We start from the raw sequence: 25,558 nt of genomic DNA, 5'->3' as shown, positions 1-25,558 counted from the left end.
CTTATTCTACTGAGTTCTCTCCCTGGCCCCTAATAAATTTAATTTGTAGATGGCACCTTTGGGATAAATTGGCTGAGGTGATTGTATTGGTGGAAAGACCAGTTAAGCAATCTTGGCAGTATGTCTTATTAAACAGTGATATTATCATACTGGGTTTTGCATTGCAGTTTGGGCACTCTTCTCTAAAAGGTTCACGGTCACTGATCAGTTCTGCTAGATTAAATATGATAATTATGCTCAAATATGTAAATCAGATGCACTAAAGCATTTCTTGTGTTAGGTAATGAAGTAAAGCCTTTACATAAGCTCATTGGGAGACTGCAGGAGGCTGTGTCTGAAGAATGTTCTGATGTGTCAAAGGTAAGATATTTGAAGTTAAGTAGTTTTGGACATGAGATGCAAATTAATTTATTTTTAATGTGTTTAGTACAGGGCCTCACTATGCAGCTTGGACTCATAGTGATCTTCCTATTTTCAACCTCCCCAGTGCTGGGATTACAGGCGTGCACCACCATGCCTTGTCTCAGTGGCTGGTTCAGTGTGCCCAGGGGCAGAGCTGGTGCAGCATGTGGTGCCGGGGATCAGCCCTTGTCCCTGCGCTTGCCTAAGCAGGCGCTTAGTCCTCTGAGATTTCTTGCTGGTCCAAGATACTAAATTTTAAGTTGGCTAGTAATTTGATGAGCAGAATTATCTAGTTCAGTATTCCTGTATTCTATATCTGCACTTAGAAAATATTCTTGAGTATTAAGAGTTTTGTTTATACATGTGTAGGGATGGATGTTGGAGATTGAACTCAGGTACCATCCATGCTAGATAAGTGCTTTACCACTGAACTACCTGATCCCATGTTTTTGAGCTTAAAATGAGCATTTAAAAATTTCTTGGTAGTTCATAGCAACAAAAAATTTGAGGGTTTGGAGGATGGTTCAGTAATATATGGCTTGCCTACTATGTATGAGACCCTGAGTTTGAACCCCAGCATGGCAAGGGAAAAAAAGAAAAGAAATTCAGGTAAATTATCTTACCAATAGAACAGACACTAATTATTGAGGTAGCTATAACGAGCTACATAATCTCTCTGGGTCCTAGTTTTTAACATTTGTAAATTAAATGTTTCTAAAATCAACTCTAATAAAGTAGAATTCTATCTTAGGGGCTACACTGAAAATTTAATAAACTTAGTTAATAAAAATATAGTTTGATAAAAAAATTTCAGGAAACCTCAAGTATTGGCAGTAATCACTTGGTTTAAAATCTAACCGTTGCTGATGGTTATTTTCAGTTGTGTGAGGGGTAAAGGTAAAATTTATTTGGAGTGCTTATCAAATGATTATGGGAAATGAGTTATTTTGTTGCACAGAACAGCTAGAGCAGTATGTCAAATGTTTTTAGATATCTTTTTGTCTGTTTATATAAACCAGAGCGCTAAGGGCCGGGGTGATGACTCAGTAGATCTGAGTTCAATCCCTGGTTCCACCAAAAAATAAAAATAAATAAATAAATAAAAATAAAAATAAACCAGAGCACAAATACCCTATGTCGTTTAGGAAGGTTAATGGATATAATTTCCTTGATATAATACCTCTAGAATTTATAGGCTTTTTTCTTAATTATCTTTTCTGGACTTCAATCCTTGTCTTGTATTTTTCAAAGGTGTAGTTGAGAAGTATTAAGGATACAGAGATAATATTAGGGTAGGATCACACTAGAAAGTAACAGATTAAAATGCAGATATATTAGAAATAAACAAGAAAATTACAGTTTGTGTAGCAAAGATTATCAATATTTTTCTCATATAAGAATATTTCAAGTCAGTGAAATAAACATTTGGACTCAATTATTTTCAGCAGATTTGTTTATAGTTTCTTTGGCACACATGATTTTTCTTTTAAGACAAAAGATGTTAACATATGACTTTTTTCTAAACTAAAACCTCACTATTCAGGTTTAATTACAGTGTTGGCGTTTTGTGATAAATAAGTGGGCTTTGGGTTGCTGTTTGGCACTCATCTCTAAAAGCGCTCACTATTGCTGGGTTTACTATGTACAGGAGTGAGTTCTGATTTTTCTCAGCAATTTTGACCGCTCTTTGCATCTATGAGAATAATGTTTAATGATATTCAGAGTCACAAATCCAAATTTTAATTTCTTAAAATATTCAATTTTGCTGTTAATAGGCTTTATGCAGTGTCTTTGGTGAATATTATTCCCCTACTTTAAAATGTGAAGACAGTATGGAAAGGAGAGATATTTGTGGTGTTTATATTCCTGAAAATCAACAACCAGAATTCCAACATTATAGATACAGAGTTGAAGGTAATGAAAACTTTACCATACTATTGAACAAGATTTGATTTTATGAAACCAATTGTTAATTTTACTTTTAATCATGATTTATTCAGCCAAGTAAAGTTTGTCATCTAAATATCTTGTACTCTTTTCAGATTCATGAAATTATATATTTAATATATGCTTCATTTTTATAATCAATAATTGTGTTATGCAGATAATTGAAGTTGTGTATAAATTTCCTTGTCTTTTATTTCTCTACTGCCTTTTTTCTTATCCTAATTCTTCCCTTTAACTTTTTATACTATAGATCCTACTTGTTAAAAGTTACTGTAGTTTTTGAGTAAGTTTATATTAATGGCATATCATTTTAAAACTGAATAAAAAGAAAAAGATACTAAAAAGTTGCTTTCTTAATATAAAACTGGTATTTTAAAAAATAATTCAGTATTATTTTAACAGATTGTAACCTTAATTTTCTCTGACAGATAAGAGTGTTTCTTTGTCCTCTCCATTTGTATAAATAATGAACAAGCTATACCAAGTAGCGATTAACTGAAAAATTAATGCATTTTAAAATGAAATTTTCAAGTTAGCTTTGTATAGCTGTTTCATATTTATATTTTTATTTTTCTTCACTGCATATTTGAGGTTTGTTTCTAGCATTTTCTTAAAGTTAAAAGTAGATAGATAATATTTATTGAAAGGTATGAGCTTTGATTATGGAGTTAAATTATTGCAATTGTTTATCATCTAGGCTTTCAAGAAAACATGCAAACCCTTCTCAGCAAAATAGCAGAAGAATACAACGAACTCTTGATACTCCAGACACGATTAAGCAAGGTCTGCGGAATGAAAAGCATGTCATATAACATGTACATTTATTGTGTATAACCTCCTGTTTTGTAAGATGCGTTATCAACCAAAAATTTCTAAATTAAATGAACATGATAAAGATTAGGGAAAATAATACATATGTTTATACACTTATCTATAGAGAGAAAGGGGCTGAATCTCATATCTCCTTTAGGTCATACCTGAAATGACCTATCCTCCCTACCTTATGCCTCACCTCATAAGAGTTCCTCCATCTTTTACCAAACCTTCCACAGACAGGCCTTTTAAAATGTTTTACCAAACCTTCCACAGACAGGCCTTTGGAGGCATTCAATATCCAAACTATAGCAGTTGCTGCTTTGTTCTTAGCTATAGAGTCTTATTTTTAGTTGGATATCTCTACTCAAAAGACCTTTATGAGCATCTCAATCAATATACTATAATTTGACTTTACCTAGTACTGAGGAGGCTAAAGTAGGATCATGAGTTTGAAGTCATTCTGGCCTATAGATAGCAAGTTTAAAGCTAATGTAGATTTTGTATTAAAAAAAATTGAATTTATTGATTTATTAACCTCTTTGCCTTGAACTGTTTTCTTCTCTTCTCCATTTTGAAGAATGACATCCAGGCAGAAATTAGATGATCTTAGTAGTCTTCCTTGACCCCTAATTTTCCATTATGCAGAAATGTACTTCAAAGGGAATCCAACAGAAGTCAAAGACATACCTTGTTCTCATTCAGTTATCCAGATCCAGCTATTACTTCAATTACTAGTTATATGTCAAATTATATATCATTAATGAAGCAGTATACAGTGAAAATGAAGTCACTAGACAGTGTCCATAAATTGATTTCATATATAAACTAATTCAAAGAATGTGTATATTTATAAAATGGTTGCTTAAGGCAACATTTACTGAATATTTAAAAGAGAAATATACCTAAGTATGTTTCTTAATAAGTAAGCAAGTAGATGAGTATAGGCTGAAATAATGTGGTGGAGAAAGTGGAACTTAAAGTGAACCACAAAAGTTGTGTTGTTTGAATAAAGAAGGTAGAGGACAACAGCATTTCAGGTGGGAGGAGTGATATGATCAGAGTCTGGAAGTGGAAGTGTACTCTGTTTGGGATGTACTGCTGAAGAAATAGTAATGGATCCTAAGACTGAAGAGCATAGACAGTCACAACCTTAGAATCCTAGGTTGTACTTTTATCTTGTAGATATGTCCTATGGCAGATATTACAAGTTGAACTTCTAGGGGGAGTAATCTTGTGGCAATAGGCAGTAGAATAAAAGGTGGGATGATTTATGAGATTAAAAAAATTTAGGGAAGAACCAAAAGAATTTTGTAGTTAACATAGAAAGAAAGAGAAACAAGGCCAAAACTTTTTTTTATTATCTCCCTTCACAAAACTTGGGCTTTAAATGTCTATAGACCTGTCACAAAGTGTGTGACTACTGAGGGGTTGTCCCCCAAGACCACCCAGGTTTACTGATTTTCTAGGACTCAAAAGAGTTAACGTTGCAATAGTGGACAGTGCTGTTGGTCCCTGTAGCCCCTCAGAGCAAGAAGAACAACCTGACACTGCAGGTCCCTGTCCTGGTACACTAGCTGAACTTAGATCGAATGTTGAAGGCTATAGGTAAAGCTGATGCCTGGGAACTGGTGCTATTGGTCTAGGTGCATAACCAGCCTCAATACCTCATACTGGTGCTAGACTCACTTGAAAAAGCCCGGGATAGTGTACTTGGCATCTTTTGATAGAGATACATTAGCTAATTACTGGGTTGGGATTTCTGTCCAGTTCTGCAGGTGTTCTTTCCATTCAGCATTCAGTTGTATCCCCTGAGTTTACAGACAGTTACCCCAGAAATTCCACCAGAAATCTGCAGAAGAATGTAGCTTTGAAATTGGGTTTCATTAATGATCAGTATCCTGACTCCTTTGGTGATTAAACAGTGGCCAGGTTCTCCCATTTTAAACCAAACAACATTGCTGTTAAAAACTGCATTTTCTGTGGGAAAGGGTCACAGTTCTTCAAGATTATGCTGGCCTTACACTTTTCCTACAATGGGATCACAAATTAACTCTAGACTTAACTGCGTTTTCAAAAAAGGTATGGAAATTGAAGCAGTAAGAGTGTTTAGAGGTCAGTGTTCTTTTCGTCGGGATCTATATGCCAGTCATCATTTTGATGGCATTGCTGACACATACAAGGAAGGAAATTCTAAAGATCAGAGGAGAAATCAGTGAAATTGAGTCTTTAAAAAAAAACACACACACAGAGATTTGAGTTGAAGAGCGGGTTAACTTATTTATTTATTTATTTATTTATTTATTTATTTATTTATTTGGTACAAGGTCTCACTATGCAGCCGTGAGTCCAAGCTGCATAGTGATCCTTCTGTCTCAGCCTCCCCAGCTCTGGTATTACAGGCGTGCGTCAGTATAACCAGTTTCGTTGGCTGACACAGCACACCCGTGATTCTGGGGCCAGCACAGCAGTACCAGGAATTGAATCCAAGTCCTTGTGCTTGCCAGGCAGGTTCTTAGACTGCTGAACTATTTCCCCAGCCAGTTCTTGAATGAGCAAAATTAGCCACTCTTACAAAAAAAAAAAAAAAGAATGGACTCAAATCCATGCAATTAGAAGTGAAAAACATGAAACCACAATTGACACCACCGCATTATTAACAGCTACTTCACAAATCTGTACACCCATAAATTGGAGAATTCAAAAGATATAGATTTTGTGATGTATATGAATCACTAAAACGGAATCAAGATGATTTAAAAACCTGAATAATCCAATAACAAATAGTGAATTGACGTAATAAGAGCAAAACCTACCAACTAAGAAAAGCCCAGGTCCTACTGGATTATCTTCTGAATTCTACAGGAACTTCAAGGAAGATTTAACTCTGATAACCTCAGACCTCTAATGAAATCAAAAGAGAGGAAGTACTTCCAAAGTCATTCCTGCAAGCTAATATAACCATGATTCTAAAAGCAGAAAAGGACCCAAGAAAAAAAGGAGAGAGAACTACAGGCTAGTCTCTAATGTAAATGCAAAAATGTACAAGAAGATAATTGGCTTAAAATGCAACAAATCATCAAAAAGACTATGTATGCTCCAACCCAGGGAAGGAAGGGTGGTTCACCATATACAAATCAATAAATGTAATATAGCACATACACAGAAGCAAGGACAAAAATCATATAATTGTCTCAGTAGATACAGAAAAGGCCTTTGGCAAAATTGAGCATCCATTCATGGTAAAAGTGATGAGGAAAATAGGTATAGAATGCTCTTATCTTGTTCTGATAAACCATTTATGACTACCTCCTGCCAACATTATATGATATGGAGAAAAATAAAAACCCTTTTCTAAAATCAGGCACAACATTATCACCACTCTCCTATTGAATGTAGAATTCAAATCCTTAGCCAGAGCAGTCAGGCAACAGAAAGAAATTAAAAGAGTATGTACAGGAAAGTAAGAACTCACATTGTCATTATTTGCAGATGACAAATACATAGATCCTATACATAGAAGATCCAGAAACTTCCACTAAAAGATTTCTAGAATTAACCAGAATTGTAGCAGGATAAAAAAAAATCAAGAAACAAAAATCAGAAGTGGTTGTGTGCGCTAATTAACTTACCGAGAAATTTGGAAAAAAGTCATGCACAATAGCATTAAGAAAAATTAAATATTTAGGAATTAACCTAACCAAGAAAGAGAAAGACTTGAGCAATGAAAACTGAAGTACTCTAGAAAAGGAGATTAAAGAGAACATGGGAAAATATAAAGTTATCCCTTGGATAGGTGGAGCCAGTATTACCAAATGGTCATACTTCCAAAACCGATACTTAGATTTAACTCAGTCCCAATCAAGATACAAACAATACAGAATTCAAGAAAAAGTTCATAACATTCATATGGAACCAAATGAGGTCACAGAAGCAATCGTGGGTGACATGAGCAAATCAGGAGACATCATAATCTGGGTCTTGAAATTCTGTTACAAAACTATAGTGATAAAAGCAGCATAGCACTGACACAAAGACAAGAAGATCAGTGAAACAGAATAGAGGAAAGAAAAACAACACCAGGCACATTCCAGCTCTTTGATTCTTGACAGCGGGGCCCAAAACATACATTATAGGAAAGATAGCCACTTTACTAAGTGGTACTGAGAAAATTAACTGTCCGTATACAGGCAATTGAATGTAGATCTATGTATTTCACTATGTAATAAACAAAAGTCAAAATAGATCAAAGATATAAATGCTGAAGCAAAAACACTTTTATCTACTGGAAGATAAAGTAGGTAAAACTCTTAAAAACATAGGCTAGGCGGGCGTGGTGGCACATGCCTGTAATACCACACTAGGGAGACTGAGGCAGGAGGATTGTTGCAAGTTCAAGACCAGCCTCAGCTACAAAGTGAGCTCGAAGCCAACCTAAACTACATAGTGAGACCCTGTCTCAAAAAAAGACCAAAAATAAAAAGACATAAGCATAGTCAAGGACTTTCTGAACAAAACCTCATTGGCACAAGAAATAATAACAAAAGTCAACAAATGAGATTATGTCAGATTAAAAAGCTCCTGCACAGCAATGGAAACAACCAACAGAGGGAATTGTCAACCTGCATTATGGGAAAAAGTTTTAGCTACCTCTTCTTCAGATGGAGAACTATTATCTATTCTAGAATGTATAAAGAACTCAAAGAAGTTAGGCCACCAACCTAAAAAACCGAATCAGAATAAAATAAAATACCCAGTCAAAAAATAAAAGAACCGATTTTAAAAAAATGGGAAAGGGAAATGTATGGATACTTCTCAGGAACTACAAATGACCAATATGAAAAATAGCAGACATTTTCCATTAGGGAAATGCAAATTAAAATTCCATCTTACTCCAGAGACAATTGCTGTCATCCCGAAACCAAATACTAACAAATTTATACAAGGCTGTAGAGAAAAAGGAGCCCTTCTACATTGCTGATGGAAATGTGAGCTAATATAATTAGTGTGGAAACCAGTATGGAGAGTCCTTAAAAAACCAACTAATCCCCTTCCAGGTTCCCAAAAGAGTTGTTCAAGTAGACTTCCCGTGTACAGTGATACATGCATACATGTTTCTAGCAGCACAATTTGTAATAGACAAATTTTAGAGATAGCTGATGTGTCCAATAGATGAATAGATAAAATTCATCAATAAATGAATGGATGAGGAAAATTAGTACTAGTAAATATACCTTAGAGTACTACTGTGCCATTAAAAGGATATGCTTGAGTTCTTTGTAAGAATATAGATGTACCTTAAGGCCATAATGTTATATGAAGTAAATCAGACATACTAGATAAATTTCTCCAGAGAGACTTAAAAAGTCTAAGAGCAAAATAAAAGATAATAGAGAATAGAGCGATCTTTTTTCAAATGGGAAAGGGATCAAGAGAGAGAAGAGGTAGGGACCAGGGATATAGCTCAACAGCACAAGTATCTTCCTGGCTAGGGCAAGGTCCTGAGTTTAATTCCTGGTACAAAAGAGAGGGAGGGAGAGAAAGACAGAGATAGAGAGATGGAAGGGGATATAGTGAAGGGTGGGAAAAAATTAAAATCTCTCCACAAGGAGTATAATCATACTATGCTGTAAACATGTACTCATAAAAAGTAAAAACTGAAAAATCAAAGTTAGCATGTATTTAAACCTAAGATGTTATATGGCAAAAAGATAGAAAGCAAAATCAGCTTTGGAAAAGTTTGAAATGGTGCATGGGACAAAATCTGGAGGAAATCAGATACACTTTCTCTCCTAGCATCAGATTTATAGGACATCCTTTAATTCTTCCAGCTTAGGTGTGACAACACATGCAAAGTGTTGTTTTCCAAAGAAACTTAACTAAGCTCAGGACTCCACGGTTTTCTATCACGTATCAGGTAGTTGGCACTCTCTTTTTCAGTATACATGAAAATCTAGGCTTCAGAAGGAAAGCATGTACTCAGCATAAACCACAGCCTTTGCACAGCCTAGTCATACTAAGCCATGCTTACCACTTAGGCAAAGTTTTATGTTAATGTAAGGAACTGTTCATTGGACTCCAGCCAAGGATAGAATCTACCAGCAGATTTTTCTAAAGATAGCCCATCTCAGGACTGCTCTGTTAACTCTTCGGCACAATGCAGGACACATAAATTTCACATCTTAACAAAGTTCGCTACAGTAGCAGAACATCCCAGAGTTTGATCAGAGCCAAGTCATGACTACAGTACCTCACTACCTAACCTTTTAATACTCACTTCAATCTATTTAAGTATTTAGTTTTCCAAATTGTGATCTTTACAGCCATGGGGTGTTTTGCATGCTGTTTTTTTCTGGCTAATACTGTATATCCTACTGGAATCTATTGCTTTGTTCCTACTTGTTAAAGTTGGTTCAAACATTATTCCCTTTGTGTTCATCTTCTTGAACTGTTTTCTATAATGAGGCATTTCTTCTACTCGCTTAGTGTCTGTAAGCTTAAATAATTGATAATCATTCTGTCTTTCTTGTTCCCATAGTTCCTCATACACACTTTTATTTGCACCACTTTCTCATGTTATTGTAAATACTTGTTTACTTAAACCTTTAAAATCAGGGAATCTTTTTATTTCCTCCTATTGGCACAGTGCTTGCTTAGTCCACAGAGAAGGTGTAATGAACTCTTACTGAATAACGTAGGTCAAAATATGAAAATTTTGAGCTGGAAACTTAAGAATTGACCTGAATTTTCTCATGGAAGTATGAGAAGTCCCCTGTTGTAATATACTTGGAAAGTAGGAGTAGGGTGGAGGATAATCAATGAGCAGTGACCAGTTGAAACAGCCTTTTAGTATCCTTTGTTCATTTCGTCTAGCAAATTCAGACTCTTCTCCTCTGTAATTTAGATATGCCTTATGTCATGCTTTATTTCCTCCATTTTACTCTAATTAAGCCCTTGTCAACAGATCATTATCTTCACTAGTTACAGCATGGGACATAGGACTTTCTTTTCTTCTTCCTGTTCTTCATCCTTTCCTCTTTTCTTTTGAGACAAGTTCTTGAAGCATAGTTCAGGCTGGCCTTACACTCACTTTTCAGCCCAGACTGGTCCCAAATTGACTTTTTCACAAATGCTCTTACTACTGAATTTGATTGATTGATGATGATGATGATGATGATGATGATGATGATGATGATGATGATGAAGAATTCACTTTCACAGTAAATACTTTAAAGTTCACAGAATCAAGTTATTGTGGAATAAGTACTGAGGTAAGAGAAGTCCAAACATCAGAATAACAAAGTAATCCTAAATTCCCAGGGATCTTCCACTTCCTCCTACATTTGGAGGGGAAAGCATCATGAATTAAAGGAAGTAAAGTGATAAATTAATAGATTTCTTGCTATCAACCCATTTTCTTCATATCAGAAAATCTAAAACAGTAGTTTCCAAATGTCAATCTACGGGCCATGTATCTTGGAATTACCTTGTTACAAACACAAGTCTTAAGGTTCTATAATGAGTGTACCTCTCCAGATGTACAATCCAATAATGTGTAATTGTGAACACACGTACACACGCCTTTCAACCACTAATCTTAAAGAAACTAGAAGTTTTATAGGCTGCACCAGTGCTGAGTGAAAAATCCAAAGACACAGACAGGCCCTAAATAAAATAGGGACTAACAGACTATTTGTGAAGGATTATAGACATTCTGTGTTTTTTTCTGCTCCATCACTACAAAAACTTCTGTTGAGGCTCCATCAGCAAGTGCATCAACAAGACATCATGCCTGTAATAGTGGAGTCAACCAAAATTATATTAAATCTCAAAGATTTTTGAAGAAGTAATTACATTACTAAAGCACGGTTCTCGGGGCTGGGGAGATAGCTCAGTAGAATAAGTGCTTGCCCGTACAAGGTCCTGAGTTCAGTCCCTGGTACCACAAAAATAAATAAATAAAAGAAAAATAAAAAAATAAAGCATGGTTCCCTATACTAAATGTACATTAAGGCACCTTTCCTTACAGGAAAGTATAAAGTATTCATTTAGCAAATATCCATGGAGCACCTACTACGTGAAGGGAATATTATAAATATTGAGATTATCTCAGTGATTTACACAGACAAAGAGTGTACCCTTCTACAACTTAAAGAGAGACAAGTAATGAAATAAGGACAAATAAAATCCTCTCCAAATTTACATGTATTTATATATTTTAATATGTAGGATTTATGGAATGTTTATACATCATAAAAATAACTATGTATGTACTTGAAAAGGGTCCTATTAACATAGAAAAAATGAAATGCTACAGGCTTCTAGGGGACAATTTTAATTTCCAGAGGGTGATTAAGAAAGGGTTCACGAGACTGAAATTTGAAAACAGACCCAAAGAGAGATGAAAGTTTTGTACATACAAATATCTGGAAATAAGCATTCTACATAGAACAAACAGCCAATGAAAAAACCCTATATCTGGAGCAGGCTAATCGTTTGAGGGCTCCAAGGAGGTTGTATAACTTGAGGACAGAATAACAGACAAGTCAATAGGAGATAGGGCCTCACTGTGAAGGACCTAATAAGATAGTAGGAGAACAGAGTGGCACTAAGTAACATGATTTGTCTTTCTTATAACTTTTTCATATCATTCCCCAAAAGATTGAGGCCTAAGTAGTATTTGACTTGTCCAAGTTAATAAGATCTATATTAGTCTTTCTTCTGTTTCATTAGTTTTATATTCACACTTCATAGTTTAGGTCTTTATACAACTCTTTATTTCCTCAACTAGTTGATAAATTTTGTGAGGAAAGACACAGTATTTTTAATTTGGTTACTTTATATTCTTATTCTCTGATACCACAGTGCTAGCCATGTAGAGTATTAAATATTTGGATAATAAGTAAATTAATAATGTCCATGTATATGACATTCTGCGTCCTAGTTTTAATAGCCAAGGAAATGGGCCATGAGCCAAGATTTTTATATTTTTATTATTTTTCTCCCTTGTGTGTAGTATAAAACATATCATTTGTTAATTACCTGGTTGCTACTTGCTTTCCATAAATGAAGCAGTTACTTAGTATGTATAAGAAAAAATTGTATAAATTGAAATTTCAGAGATTAAGTCACATGTATTGTGATGAACTTTCTGCTAGAATTTTGTGAAGCACTCATTTTTGTAAAAATTATGTATTTACAAAATGGTTAGTATAGACATACAGCTACTTTCTCTTAGTTCAGTAAGAAGAAAGATTTGTACTAATATTGCTTAGGTAATGTATGCATCTTGTACTGTGAATAACTACTACGAAGACAACAATATGCAATGTATTAATTATTGAACTGTCCTACTAACCAGTCTTGAAACTGTCTCATTGCTATTTTTTTCTCATTAAAATTAATTTAAAAATTTAAAATATTATTCAGGATATTAAGGAATATTACTGATGTAATTTTATATTTTTTAATTTTTTTATTTATGTATTGGTATAGGGAGTCACTATGCAGCTCAGACTCATAGTGATCCTCGTGTTTTCAGCCTCCCCAGCACTGGGATTACAGGCATGTACCACCATGCCTGGTCTTGCTTGCTTAAGCAGGCGCTTAGTCGCTGAGCTATCTCACTGGCCCTTACTGATACAGTTTTAATGCTGTGAAAAAAAATAGGATATAAGTCTTGTCAGAAGAGAATAGAGATAATCTAGAAGAGAAAATCTTTATGTCAGACTGCTACAACTCTGGGTGCTTTTGAAAAACCATCTTGAATGCAAAGTTTTGTTGGTAAAGATTTTGGGGCAGTAGATAATATATTTACATCATTGCTCTATTATTGTTTTCAAAGGTGCAAGGACCACAAACAGATGGCGTGAAATTTGAACTTACCAAAGAAAACCTGTCAAAAGAGGAAACTGAGTTTTTATCAACCCATTCTCAGATAACCAATTTGCAAGACATTGGTAAATTTTGATTATATGCCACATTCTAGTATTTTTATACACAATACTCAATAATTTCCTTTTTTGCCTTGAAATTTGAAGTAACTTGGTTAGCTTAAACATTTCACTATATTCTGTGTAGCTCAATTTTCATATCTTTAAAAATGAAAAGTATATCTCTTTGGTCCTTGGTCACTGGTTCTTACATTTTATGTACCTAAATTGTTTGTTTATTTATTTAATTTTTTAAATGTATTTGTTACAGGGTCCCACTATGCAGCTCAGACTCATAGTGATCCTCTATATCTCAATTGTTTTAAATTTAAAGAAATGAAATGGTTGGATTTGGTGATACTATACGCAGGAGGTTGGAAGAAATCTTGAATTGTGTTATTTTTATTTTCTTGTTTTTATCCGAGCAAGTCAAATTGTAACATGTTACTATCACTAAAAATATTGTTTGCAAGGAGCAATGACTATTTTGTACACACACAAGTACTTTTGTTATTGTATTAACAAATCTGTATTGAAGTATGCATTTTCTTCTATTCCTGTAACATAGATGTCAATCATAAAAGCACATTATCATCTCTGCAAGATACAGAAAAAGTGAAACATCTTGAAGAACGAATTAAAAACTTAGAAAACCTTATATCCTCTTTGCAACAACAATTAAAAAAAAATGAAGAAAACTATGAAGTAGAGATCCAATGTTTACAGGAGAGGCTACAAGCTGTTAGTGAGTCTGCAGTTCACCTAAGGTATATCTCTGCTAATAATTTTGTTTAATGATTCTTCTAACTTAGCAACAATCATAGTATCTTCTATATTGGTTATTTTAAGAGTAAAATGTAACAAGAAATACTACTTATACTTGTATAGAGATGTTATTAACCTGATAGATTACATCAGACTATGGGCTTGTATTTGTTCATTGTGTGCCTAAGCTTTGCTGCTTTGATATGATAAATACCACAACATGTAGGATATGATTGTTCCTCTCATGGCTGGATTTCCTTCACTTGATTGTTTGGGAGTCAAACTTAACATCACTGAAACAGAGGTCTGGACCCACTCAAAATTCACACCTTCTGCAGCCATCTACATCTATCATGACTTCTCTCTCTCTCTCTCTCTCTCTCTCTCTCTCTCTCTCTCTCTCTCTCTCTCATACTTTTCTTCCAGTCTATGAAGAAATCTTAAAAAAACAAAGCCTTAGTACATAATTGAACTGCGTCATCCTCACCAGCCTCCTGGTTCCTACCATCATCATGTCTCTCGTATTACTCTGACTCTCTCCTCTTTTCTGTAGTCAGTACTTAAACTTAAAAGAGAAGTGACGTTATTTCAGTGCTCCTCTGCTCTCCTACTGTCTTTCTAGGTCCTGCACAGTGAGTCCTTATCTTCTGTTAACTTGCCTGTCATTCTGTTCCCAAACATATAACTTCCTTGGGGCCTTGAAATGATTAGTTTACTCCAGATACAGGGTGTTTTCATAGGCTGTTTCTTCTACCTAGAAAGTTTATTTCCAGATATTTGTATGCTCAGTGCTATCATCTTCCTTTGAATCTATTTTCAAATGTCATGTCCTCATGAGGCCTTTTTCTTTTTTTCTTTTTTTAATGTATTTAGTACAGGGTCTACAGGATCTCACTGCATAGAAGGGACTTGTAGTGATCCTCCTGTTTTCATCCTCCCAAGTGCTGGGATTACAGGCATGCACCACTAAGCCCAGTCTCAAATTTTAAATATTTTTCTTTGGCTGGTTTTTTTTTTAAAGTTCTGCGGATTGCTTTTTTTTTGTTTGTTTGTTTTATATTGGACAGTGGCTGTTATACTACACATTGTTGTTTTAGTGTAGTTGTTCAAATTACCATATAAAATATATAAAATTAGTCAGAAGAAAAATTTTGAGCATTAACTGATCCCTTCAAAAAACTGATAGAAATTAGTAGTACAATTATCTTAGCTACCCTATGTATATACACACATGACTTTTTCCCCTTCTTTTTTTCTTTTGGTTTCTCCTTTCCCTCCTCCCAATCGTTCATTCCTTTCAGCAGTTTCTTTCATTTTTACTATATCCATCGTACTTTTTGTGCTTTATTTGCTCTTTCAGGGAGCTCTTTATTTTGCTCTTACACTAGGGAAACAATACAATGTTTATACATCTGGGTCTGATTTATTTCACTTAAGAGTATAGCCTGTAGTTCTATTCACTTACTTATAAAAGCCTCAAGCTACTTTTCTGTATAACTGAGTAATATTCCATTGTATAAAAATACCACATTTTTAATCCATTTCTCAGGTGATGGGCATTTTGGTTGTTTCCAGGATTTAGATACCATAAATTGTGCTGCTGTAAACATGGGTGAACATTTATCACTGTGGTATGATGTTTTCAATTCTTCTAGAAAAACCTAGAAGAGGAAAAGCTGCATCTAATGGTACTTCTAATCCTAATTTTTGAGGAATCTCAACACTGATTTCAATAGAGGTTGTACCAGTCTACTTTCCCACCGACAGTGTAGAAGGGTTCCTTTTTCCCCACAGCCTCTTCAGTGTTTATTAGTTGATTTTTTAATGATAGACATTCTTTCTGGGATGAGATGGAATCTCAGAGTTGTTTTAATTTGCATTTCTCACATGACCAGAGCTGTTGAACATTTTTTTCATAATTTATTTGCCATTTATATTTTTCCCTCTGAGAAGTACATATTCATCTCAAATGCCAGTTTTGGATTGGGTCTTTGAATTTTGGGACCTGATTTTTTAAATTCTTTATATATTTTAGATAGAAGTCCTTTGTCTGAGTGACTGTTGGTTAACTTTTTTCCCTATTTGTGGGTTTCCTTTTCACTCTGTTGGTGATTTCTTTTGCTGTGTAACAACTTTTCAATAAAATGAGATCTCTATTGTTGATTCTTTGAAGTATTTCCTGTGAAATTTGTTCTTTTTCTTGAACTCTCTGCCGACCCCTATGTCTTCAAGAAATCCGCCTACTTTCTCTGGCAGTAGATTTAGTGTTTCTGTTTTACTGTTTAAATCTTTAATCCGTTTTGACTATAGTTTTTTTTTTTAATTTTTTATTCATTTCAGTGAGAAAAAAAATAGCAATGAAACAGTTTCAAAATAGGTTAGCAGGACCTGGGAAGAGAGCTCAGTAGAATAAGCGCAAAAGGTCCTAAGTTCAATCCCTGGTTCCACAAAGAAAAAAAAAAAAAATTAATAGAACAGTTATGATAATTAATACATTGCATATTGTTGTCTACATAGTAGTTATTCAGAGGACAAGATGCAGACATGATATCTTGTCTAAACAATATTGGTACAAACCTTTCTTCTCATTGAACTAATAGAAAGTAGCTGTATATCTATCCTATTTTGTATATACATGTATCTATTTTTTTCACTACAAAATGGTCCTTTATTTCTATCCCCCCCCCCACTTTTTTTTTGTCAGAGGTGGGTGTTCCATTGTTGTTAGACAAGATGTGTTTAGAGAAGTCTTTAAAGGACATTTTCATACTTGATGCCAGTTCAAATATTGTAAGTACTTGAATTCAGTGAAATAACCCAATATATTCCTACTCCATAATAGTAGTGGGTTATCAGCAGAACTGGCAATTGTGAGAAATTTTTGACTTAAGCCTTTTACAACTGGGCATACTAATATGGCTTTACTTTTTATACCTATGGCTTTACTAGTTATACTTTTCTGTTGCATGGTTAAGACCAAGATAAAGCAAGACCTATATAACAAGAAATATAACTTTTGTATCTGACAAGGTCAGTCAGATCCCCTCAAGATTTAACCTAAGACCGCATATAGCACCTTGTAGATCTTTCATCAGTGTCAGCCATGTGGATGAGTCACATCCATTGCTTGACCAATTTGCTCTCTGTGAAAGCTTATGAGAGAATTTTTTCTCTAGATGACTCTGCTTAGGCACACTATACATCAACAGTCACTTTCATCTGTGGCCCCATAATTTCCTTGATCAGAAAATTTGGGATACTATTAAGATATAAGATGTCACACAACGTTCTCTTATGTCCTGAGTCCTCACTGACCTTGAAGGGCTAGGGCCAAAATATTGGCTATCCTTGTAGACCGTCTTTTTCTCTAATTTTTGGTCTGCAAACCTTAGTTGTTAACCATCCCAAAGAGAAGTTTAATGATATTATACCTGTGACAGAGGCAGTTGAGCTTAACGTCACTATCTGTCTCAGTATCAAATGCCTTAGAACTGCTATTTTCCAACACACATGGATATTCTAACCTTTAAATCCTATAAAATGTAAAACAAATAATTGCACATTTTTACACAGAAATTTAGAAATCAAACCGTATACAATATTATAGCAGGACCATCCTGTAAGTTTTTTTGTCATTTTTTTATTATCTTATTATTTTTTTCTACAAATCTTTACTTTGAAGACAGTGTACCAATAATTGATGTGACATTAGAAGCAGTACACATTTAGAAGACCAAGATGATAGGTATTTCAGGCATGGTATTACATATAGCTATCCTTAGTTTAGTTGCTTAGTTCACAGATACCGGCATATATAGTTAGGGTGAGAATTCTACCCATTAACTGCTATATTCAAAAACCTAACAGATTCTTAGGACCATTGCCTTAACCATCTTGTGCATATAAACGTATGGTTTTGCCCCTGCCATATTTCTTAACTTTTCTCCTTTCTCTTTCTTCATTGTTTAATCCTTAAGTGCTCGCTTTCCATTTAACTGTGTTATACTGTTCAATTTTTATTTCTTCTTTTGAATTCTTACAATAGGGAGACAATGAAACCTCTAAGCAGTGGTTTCATTTCATCCAATAAATTCTGATGAGTTGTGCTTGAATTTTCATTGAATTGTAGAATTGAATTTTCATTGAACTGTAGATATTTTTTAATTTTTTGTTTAATTTCACATGTAACCCATTGGTTACTGAAAAAGGAGTGTCCTTTAATTTCCATGTAAATACAATATTTACACATGTGGGTATGGTTTATTTCACTTTTGAGGATATTTTCAAGTCTTATCAACTTATACATGAAGTTTTTGAGTTTATTTTTCTTTATACCTGAGTAGTACTCCATTATATAAAACACCACATCTGTTTCATCTATTCCTCAGGTGAGGGGCATTTTGGTTATTTCCGAAATATGGCTATCCCATAGGTGCACATATATCACTATGATATGCTGTTTTCAGTTTTTTGAGAAAATTCCCAGAAGGGAGATAGTGGGATTGAATGGGATTTCTACTCCTAGTTTTTTGAAGAATCTCTGCATGAATTTCCATAACGGTTGCACCAGTCTACCTTCCACCAGAATAGAGAAGGGTTCCTTTTTCCCCACAACCTCACCAAGTAGCTCTTGATAATCTTCTGAATTTCCACAGGGTCTGTGGTAATTTCACCATTTTCATTCCTTATTGCTGATTTTTGAGTTTTTTCTTTCCTCCTTTTGATGAGGTTTTCTAGAGGTGTATCAATTTTACTTAATCTTTCAAAGAACCAGCTTTTGATTCGTTAATTCTTCGTATTTTCTTTGTCTTGATTGCATTAATTTTTGGTCTAGTCTTTATAATTTTTTCCTTTCTTTTGACTTTGGGTTTGGTTTGCTCTTGTTTTTCTAGACATGTAAGGTGGTGCATTAAGGTTTTTATTTGTTCCTGTTCTGTTTTCCTAATGTGTGAGTTCACAGGCATAAATTCCCCTCTAAGCAGTGGTTTCATTGCATCCAATAAATTCTGATGAGTTGTGCTTGAATTTTCATTGAATTGTAGAATTGAATTTTCATTGAATTGTAGATATTTTTAACTTCTTGTTTAATTTCACATGTAACCCATTGGTTACTGAGAAAGGGGTGTCCTTTAATTTCCATGTATTTAAGAGGTTTTTGTGGTTTCTTTTGTCATTTATTTCTAGTTTCATTGCATTGTGGTCAGATAATATGCATGGGAATTTCTGTTTTCTTTGATATACTTAAGCATGACCTATGGACTAGTATGTGGTCCATTTTAGGAAATGTCCCATGTGCAACTGAAAAAAAGTATTTTCAAATGTGGTTGGTGGAACACTCTGTATATGTACACTAAGTCCATTTATTCCAAGTTCAGGTTCAGTTCTGCTACTTCTTTGCTTATTTTTTGTCTGTTTGACCTATCTTTTTCGGATAAGGAGATGTTAAGTTCTCCTGTTAAGATTGTGGTACTGGATATTAGATTTTTCATGTCCATTAAGATTTGTCTTGTAGCATTGGTTGCTCCCATGTTTGGTGTGTACATATTTATGAGTGTTAACTCTTCCTCTTGTATTTTTCCCCTAACCAGTATGGAGTGGCCTTCTTTATTTCGTTGATCATTCTTGGTTTTGAAGTTCAGACTGTGTGCGAGCAGGATTGCTACCTCTTCTTTTTTCTGAAGTGCTGGGGCATGTAGTATTGTTTTCTACACTTGGATTTTTAGCCTGTGAATTTCTTTATGATTTAAGTGTGTTTCTTGTGTATAGCATATTGTTGGATTTTGCTTCATGATCGACTCTGACAGTCTATTTCTTTTCATTGGTGAATCGAGTCCATTTACATTGACGGTTATAATTGAGATGTATTGACTTACGATTGGCATGTTAATTACCTAGTATTGTATACCCCCTTTTCTCCTGTTTTTAATTGTTTGACCTATTTGGTGAGTTCTTACCATTCTTGTTCGTGGAGTTGTGATTATTTTGGTCCCTCTAGAATATCTTTTAGTAGTCTGTGTAGGGTTGACTTTATCATCATGAAATTCTTTGTTCTTTTTCATGGAAGTATTTCACTTCTCCATCAAATTTGAAAGGGAGTTTTGCAGGGTGTAGTAGTCTGGAATTTGTTTTCATAGAGGACTTGAAGTACTTTGCTCCTTGCTCTTCTTGACTTGATGGTTTGTGAAGAGAAATCTGCTGTTACTCTGATGGGTTTTCCTTTAAATGTGATCTGTTTGTTTTCTTTAGCAGCTTTCAGTATATTGTTCTTGTGCTGGATTTCTGGGATATTGATTGTTATATGTCTGGGTGTATTTTTAATTGGCTTGATGTTACTTGGAGTTCTCTATGCTTTAGTTATCTGAATGTCAGATTGTTTCCCCATATTTGGGTAGTTTTCTGCTATTACTTCTTTCCATATTCTTTTTTTATCTTTTGTATTGACTCCATGTTTTTCATTGATGCCTATTAGTCTTACGTTGTTCATCTTTGTATCTACTTGGAGATTTTGAAGTATTTTTTCCTGCATTCTAGTTGTGTTTAAGAGATCTTTTCTTACCTTTTCCCTAGCTGCAGTAGTGTCTTCAAGATCCGAAATTCCATCTTCACTTTCATTCAAACAGTTTTGCCCATTTGTGATTGAGGTTTTAATTTCCTGTATATCTCCTTGAATCTGCTTCATGCATTCTATTGCTTTCCTATATTGCTCACTTAAGGATTCTATCATTTTCCTATTCTCCTCTATTTTTTATCAGTTTCTTTTTTAGAAGCATTTAGTAATTCTTTCATTATAGTTATCTTTTCTTTTTTTACTTCAGAGATTATTTCCGATCTGATTTCCTCTATACCTTTCTGTAGTTGTTTCTTTACATCAGATGCTATTAATTCATAGATTTCAGAGTAGTGATTTCCAATTTCTTTTATGCTAGTATCTCCTGCATTTGTTCTTGGTGGACATTCTCAGGTTCTGAGAATGCATTTTTCCCCTTCTCTTTGTCATTTTGTATAACACTACCCTCTGACATTTGGTGTTGAAAGCCATTTTGACTATAGTTTAGTGCATGGTAATAGACCTGAATCTAGTTTTAGTTTTTGGCATGTGGAAAGCCAGTTTTTCCAGCAGCATTTGTTAAAGAGGCTGCCTTTTTCCAGTAAATGTCTTTGGGCTCTTTGTCAAAGATAAGGTGGTTAAATGTGTTTGTAGTTATAACTGCATCTTCTCATCTTTTTCAGTGATCCTCAGGTTTGGTTTTTTTCCAGTAGCATGCTGATTTTATCACAGTAGCTTTATAGTATAATTTCAAGTAAGGTATTGTGATGCCCCATGAGTCCTTTCTTGATCACCCTTTAATATGAAAACTGTCCAAAAAAAAAAAAATTAAAATTGTCCCCTAGAAGCTCATAGCATTTCATTTTTTTATATTATTATGACCTTTTTAAAGTATATACATACAAGGACCAGCACTTGAGCACCACAGATCAAGCACTTGGTTAGGTTAGCCCAGGGGCCATGTTTAATCACCCCAGGTGTGCTGAGCCTGTGATGGACTGCAGGCGTGGTGGCACATGCCTGTAATCCCAGCACTAGGGAGGTAGAAATCAAGAGGATCACTATGAGTTTGATCTGTCTGTTTTTTGAGACCCTGCACAAAAAAGATTAAAATAAAGTATATACATGCATTAAATGTTATTTAAATGATGTATAAATATTACATATATTCTGTATATTCAAATATATGAATACATGTAAATTTAATGGGGATTTTATTTGTCCTTATTTCCTTCATTATTTGTCTCAAGAAAGAACTTTTAAGTTGTAGAAGGGTAGGCTCTTTGTGTAAATCACTGGTGTCTCAATATTTATAATATTCCCTCCACATAGTAGGTGCTCAGTAGGTTAAATGAATACTTCATACTTTCCTGTAGGGAAAGGTGCCTTAGTGCATAACTTAGTATAGTGAAACGTGCTTTAGTATATAATTATTTATACAAAAACCTCTGAGATTTAATATAATTTTGGCTGACTCTACTATTGTAGGCCTTATGTCTTCATAGCCACTTGCTAATGGAGTCTCAACAGAAGTTTTTGTGGTGGTGGAAGAGAAAAAAATACAGAATGTGTATAATTCTTCACAAGTAGTCTGTTACTCCCTATTTTATTCAGGGCCTGTCTGTGTCTTTGGATTTTTCACTCAGGATTGGTACAGCCTATAAAGCTTCTCGTTTCTTCAAAATTAGTGGTTCAGAGGTGTGTGTGTGTGTGTGTGTGTGTGTGTTCACAATTACACATGATTGGATTGTACATCTGGAGAGGTACACTCAGTATAGAACCTTAAGCCTTGTGTTTGTAGCAAGGTAATTCCAAGACACATGGCCTGTAGATTGGCATTTGGAAACCACTGTTTTAGAGCTTTTGATATGAAAGAAAATAAGTTGAAGCAAGACATTTGATAGCAAGAGGTCTATTAACTAATTACTTTCTTCAATTCATGATGCTTTCCCCACCAAATATGTGAGGAAGTGGAAGATCTCTGGAAATTTAGGATTACTTTGTTATCCTGACCTTTGGACTTCTCTTACATCATTACCTATCTCAGAGTTTCTGTAATGTCTATTGAAATATGTTGACAGTAGCTTCCAATGAAGACTATTAATTCATTATCTCTCCTCCCAAACAATAATTTTATTTCCATGTTCATTCTTATACTGTCAGGTATTCTTTTTAATACCACATATTATGAATCAGTGATAGAATGTTTTCTATTAAGTTTACCCAGTTCATTTATTGATTGATTGATTGATTGATTGATTGGGGGGGCAGCTCAGCCCACCAGGGGGCGGGGCTGGCTGGCATGTGGTGCTGGGGGATTGAACCACGGTCTCTGTGCTTTGCTAAGCTTGTTCTAAGTAGGTGCTTTAGACCACTGAGCCATCTCACCAGCCGCTACCCAGTTCTTTATATGCAAACTTGAAATTGTTTAATAAAAATAATTGAGACATGTATTATATAATCACTTGAAAACTTCATCTTAGAAATATACTATATGGAATTGGAAAGACCATAGGTTTTCATTTTAGATGAATCTGTATTTCACTGTGGATTTCATTTTTACTGAGTATATGACAATTGCCAATCTTTTGGATAATAATTATTATTAACATTATGAAGATTGAATGAGCACCAGGGAAGAGCCTTGGCTAACTGTTGTGGAAGGAGAAAAAGACATATGTAAAATAACCTTCTGTTTCAATGTAATGATTGACATAATTATTCACAAATAATTTTTAAAAGGAAATAGTTTTAGATTGTAACTGAGTCATACAACTAAAGTGATAGGGTTTACACCCAGATCTGTGTAGCCTTTTTGCTTTACATTTCTGTAATGCTGCCTACTAGAGTGGTACCAGGGAAATGGATACAAAGGTAAATACCAGAACTTCTGCTGGGAAAAATATTCAGGTCCATGCATAGGGGAAAATAATAAAAAATCTTTTGTTATTTGGGCCTAAGGAATATGGTGAATGATTATAAAATAATATATGTAGTGAAATCAGACAGGAAAGTAGGTAGTAGCTTTTTTGTAGGAAAGAAGTAGTGAATTCACTGTTCTTTTTTTGTTTTTGTTTTTCTTTTTCAAAAATAATGAGCTTATTTATTAGTAAACACTTATTAGTTCAAAGAATCAAGTTGTTGTGAACTAAGTAGTATTTTTTGCACTTGGGTCAATTGACTGGATAATCAAAATCTTTTTATTATCTATAAAAGTAAGAACTGGGCTGGAGAGATGGCTCAGTGGTCTAAAGCACCTACTTAGAACAAGTTTAGCAAAAAGCATCAGGGACCGCGGTTCAATCCCCCAGCACCACATGCCAGCCAGCCCGCCCCCTGGTGGGCTGAGCTGGCCTCTCTCTCTCTCTCTCTCTCTCTCTCTCTCTCTCTCTCTCTCTCTCTCTCTCTCTCTCTCTCTCTCTCAAATAAATAAATAAATAAAATTAAAAAAATAAAAAAAAAAAAAAGTAAGAACTAACAAACTAAGTCAAGGATCAGAATTATGTAAGGTACAGTGAGAAAAACAGGAAAATGGAGAGAAAGTTAACAGACCCAAGATAGGGCAGAGAAGGTTTTAGAAATATGAGATGGAAGAGGAAACAAGAATATACATCTCATAGCAGGAGAGAAACAGAAACAGCATTTGTAAGAAAATTTATCCACAGAAATCAAAACACTCTTGCAGAATTTTAAGATTGTTCACGTACATTATTGAAGTTGTAAGAAATAATTTAATTGCTAGGAAAGTGAAATAATTTAAAGTATGCTATTACACTCAAATTTCGAACAGCTTAACAGGTGATAAGATTTTGTCATATAAAAAGTATCAATAGAAAGATGTAAAAATGTACTTGTAAGAATCTAATAGCATTGTTTTTCATAGTGAATATTTGTGAACAATTAAGTGAACATCAATAGAGGTTAATTATATGCAGTAAAATTATATAGCTTGTATGTAGTCAATTTTGGGGGAAAGAAAGAAAAGGAAAGGCCGAAAACAATGGGAGAAAGTAGGGTATGTAAGCAAGAGGAGGATATAATAAAGGCAGCATGAAAATGGTAATGAAGAATTGTATTTGCCAAAAGTGAAAATTACACATTTTTTCCTTTTATTTTTCTTCCTGTTACCTCATTTTTGTCACCCAAGTTAACCCTTTTGGGTGTTTTTAAATTAATTAGAAACCCACAAATGTATGTATTTGTTACCTTATGCGTAGGTATTTAACCCAGGGCATCGCACATGGTAGGCAAGTGCTTTACTGATAACTACGCATCCTGAGCCCTTTTTATTTTAAATTGGAGTCTTAATAATTTGCCCAAGTTTATCTCAAACTTGAAATCTCCCTGCCTGTGTCTCCTGATTAGTCAGGATTACAAGCGTGCACCACCACACCTGGTAGAAAAGCATTTTAAGAGAAACGTTTTTACAAAGTAGTGAATGATTGTAGAATACAGACATAAATACCAAAATATACATATGAATAGAGTAAAAAAAACGAAGTGTAGAAGTAATTGCTTAAAATAAGACATGTCACTGCATGTCAGTTTGACTAAAGATAATCATTGTTATTTTTTGTGTTTTCTTCAGACTTTTCTGTGGTATCTACATATATGTGTAAGAACAAGTTTTAGTAAAAGTGAGATGATGATTTTTTGCCTCAACATATCTAAGATACCTTTTAAAAATACCAGTCCCTATCATAGCTCTATATTGTACATTTATAGTAGCCTTTATAAATGTAATAAATTCATTTGGTGATATGTTAAAATTGTATATCATTTGTTTGTGTTACTTTTAGTGGAAAAATTTGGCAAAAATATAAATTGTTACAGTATCTCTAAACCTTGGCCTGTCATTTTTGTCTCTTTTGCCCTCAAATACATTTTATGCATAGTATAAACTTTAGAATAATAGCAAAACATTCACAAAACTTTAATTTCATCTTTTTTTTAATATTTAGCTCCTCCATTGATTCAGTGACAATAAAAGAATCTGATGAACAGAAAACAGTATATGCTGGAAGTTGTCAACAAGAGAATATTGATGGTGCAATGGAGGTATCCTTTTTAATTTTTATTTTAAATTATTAATTACAGTGACTTTTTCTTTCATTTTTATGTCTGTGGTTTACCCACAAATATTTTCCAGATG

The 25,558-nt window shown here is 34.3% G+C and overlaps 1 protein-coding gene across 7 annotated transcripts in view; it reads left to right on the top strand.

Annotated features, from left to right (window-relative positions):
- Akap9 (A-kinase anchoring protein 9) overlaps positions 1-25,558 on the top strand; it is a 207,436-nt gene that overhangs the window by 72,255 nt on the left and 109,623 nt on the right. For all 7 annotated transcript variants that reach the window (XM_023706541.1, XM_023706537.1, XM_023706536.1 and 4 more), the window contains 6 exons: positions 281-360; positions 2,178-2,316; positions 3,047-3,132; positions 13,007-13,121; positions 13,663-13,861; positions 25,368-25,464. In XM_023706541.1, the coding sequence (XP_023562309.1) occupies positions 281-360; positions 2,178-2,316; positions 3,047-3,132; positions 13,007-13,121; positions 13,663-13,861; positions 25,368-25,464 (716 nt within the window). The remainder of the gene's footprint in view (positions 1-280; positions 361-2,177; positions 2,317-3,046; positions 3,133-13,006; positions 13,122-13,662; positions 13,862-25,367; positions 25,465-25,558) is intronic.

Source organism: Octodon degus, unplaced genomic scaffold, assembly GCF_000260255.1.
Source record: "Octodon degus isolate 3935 unplaced genomic scaffold, OctDeg1.0 scaffold00262, whole genome shotgun sequence".
In the NCBI taxonomy this organism is placed as follows: Eukaryota; Metazoa; Chordata; class Mammalia; order Rodentia; family Octodontidae; genus Octodon; species Octodon degus.
This window is presented reverse-complemented; position numbering and strand designations above follow the sequence as displayed.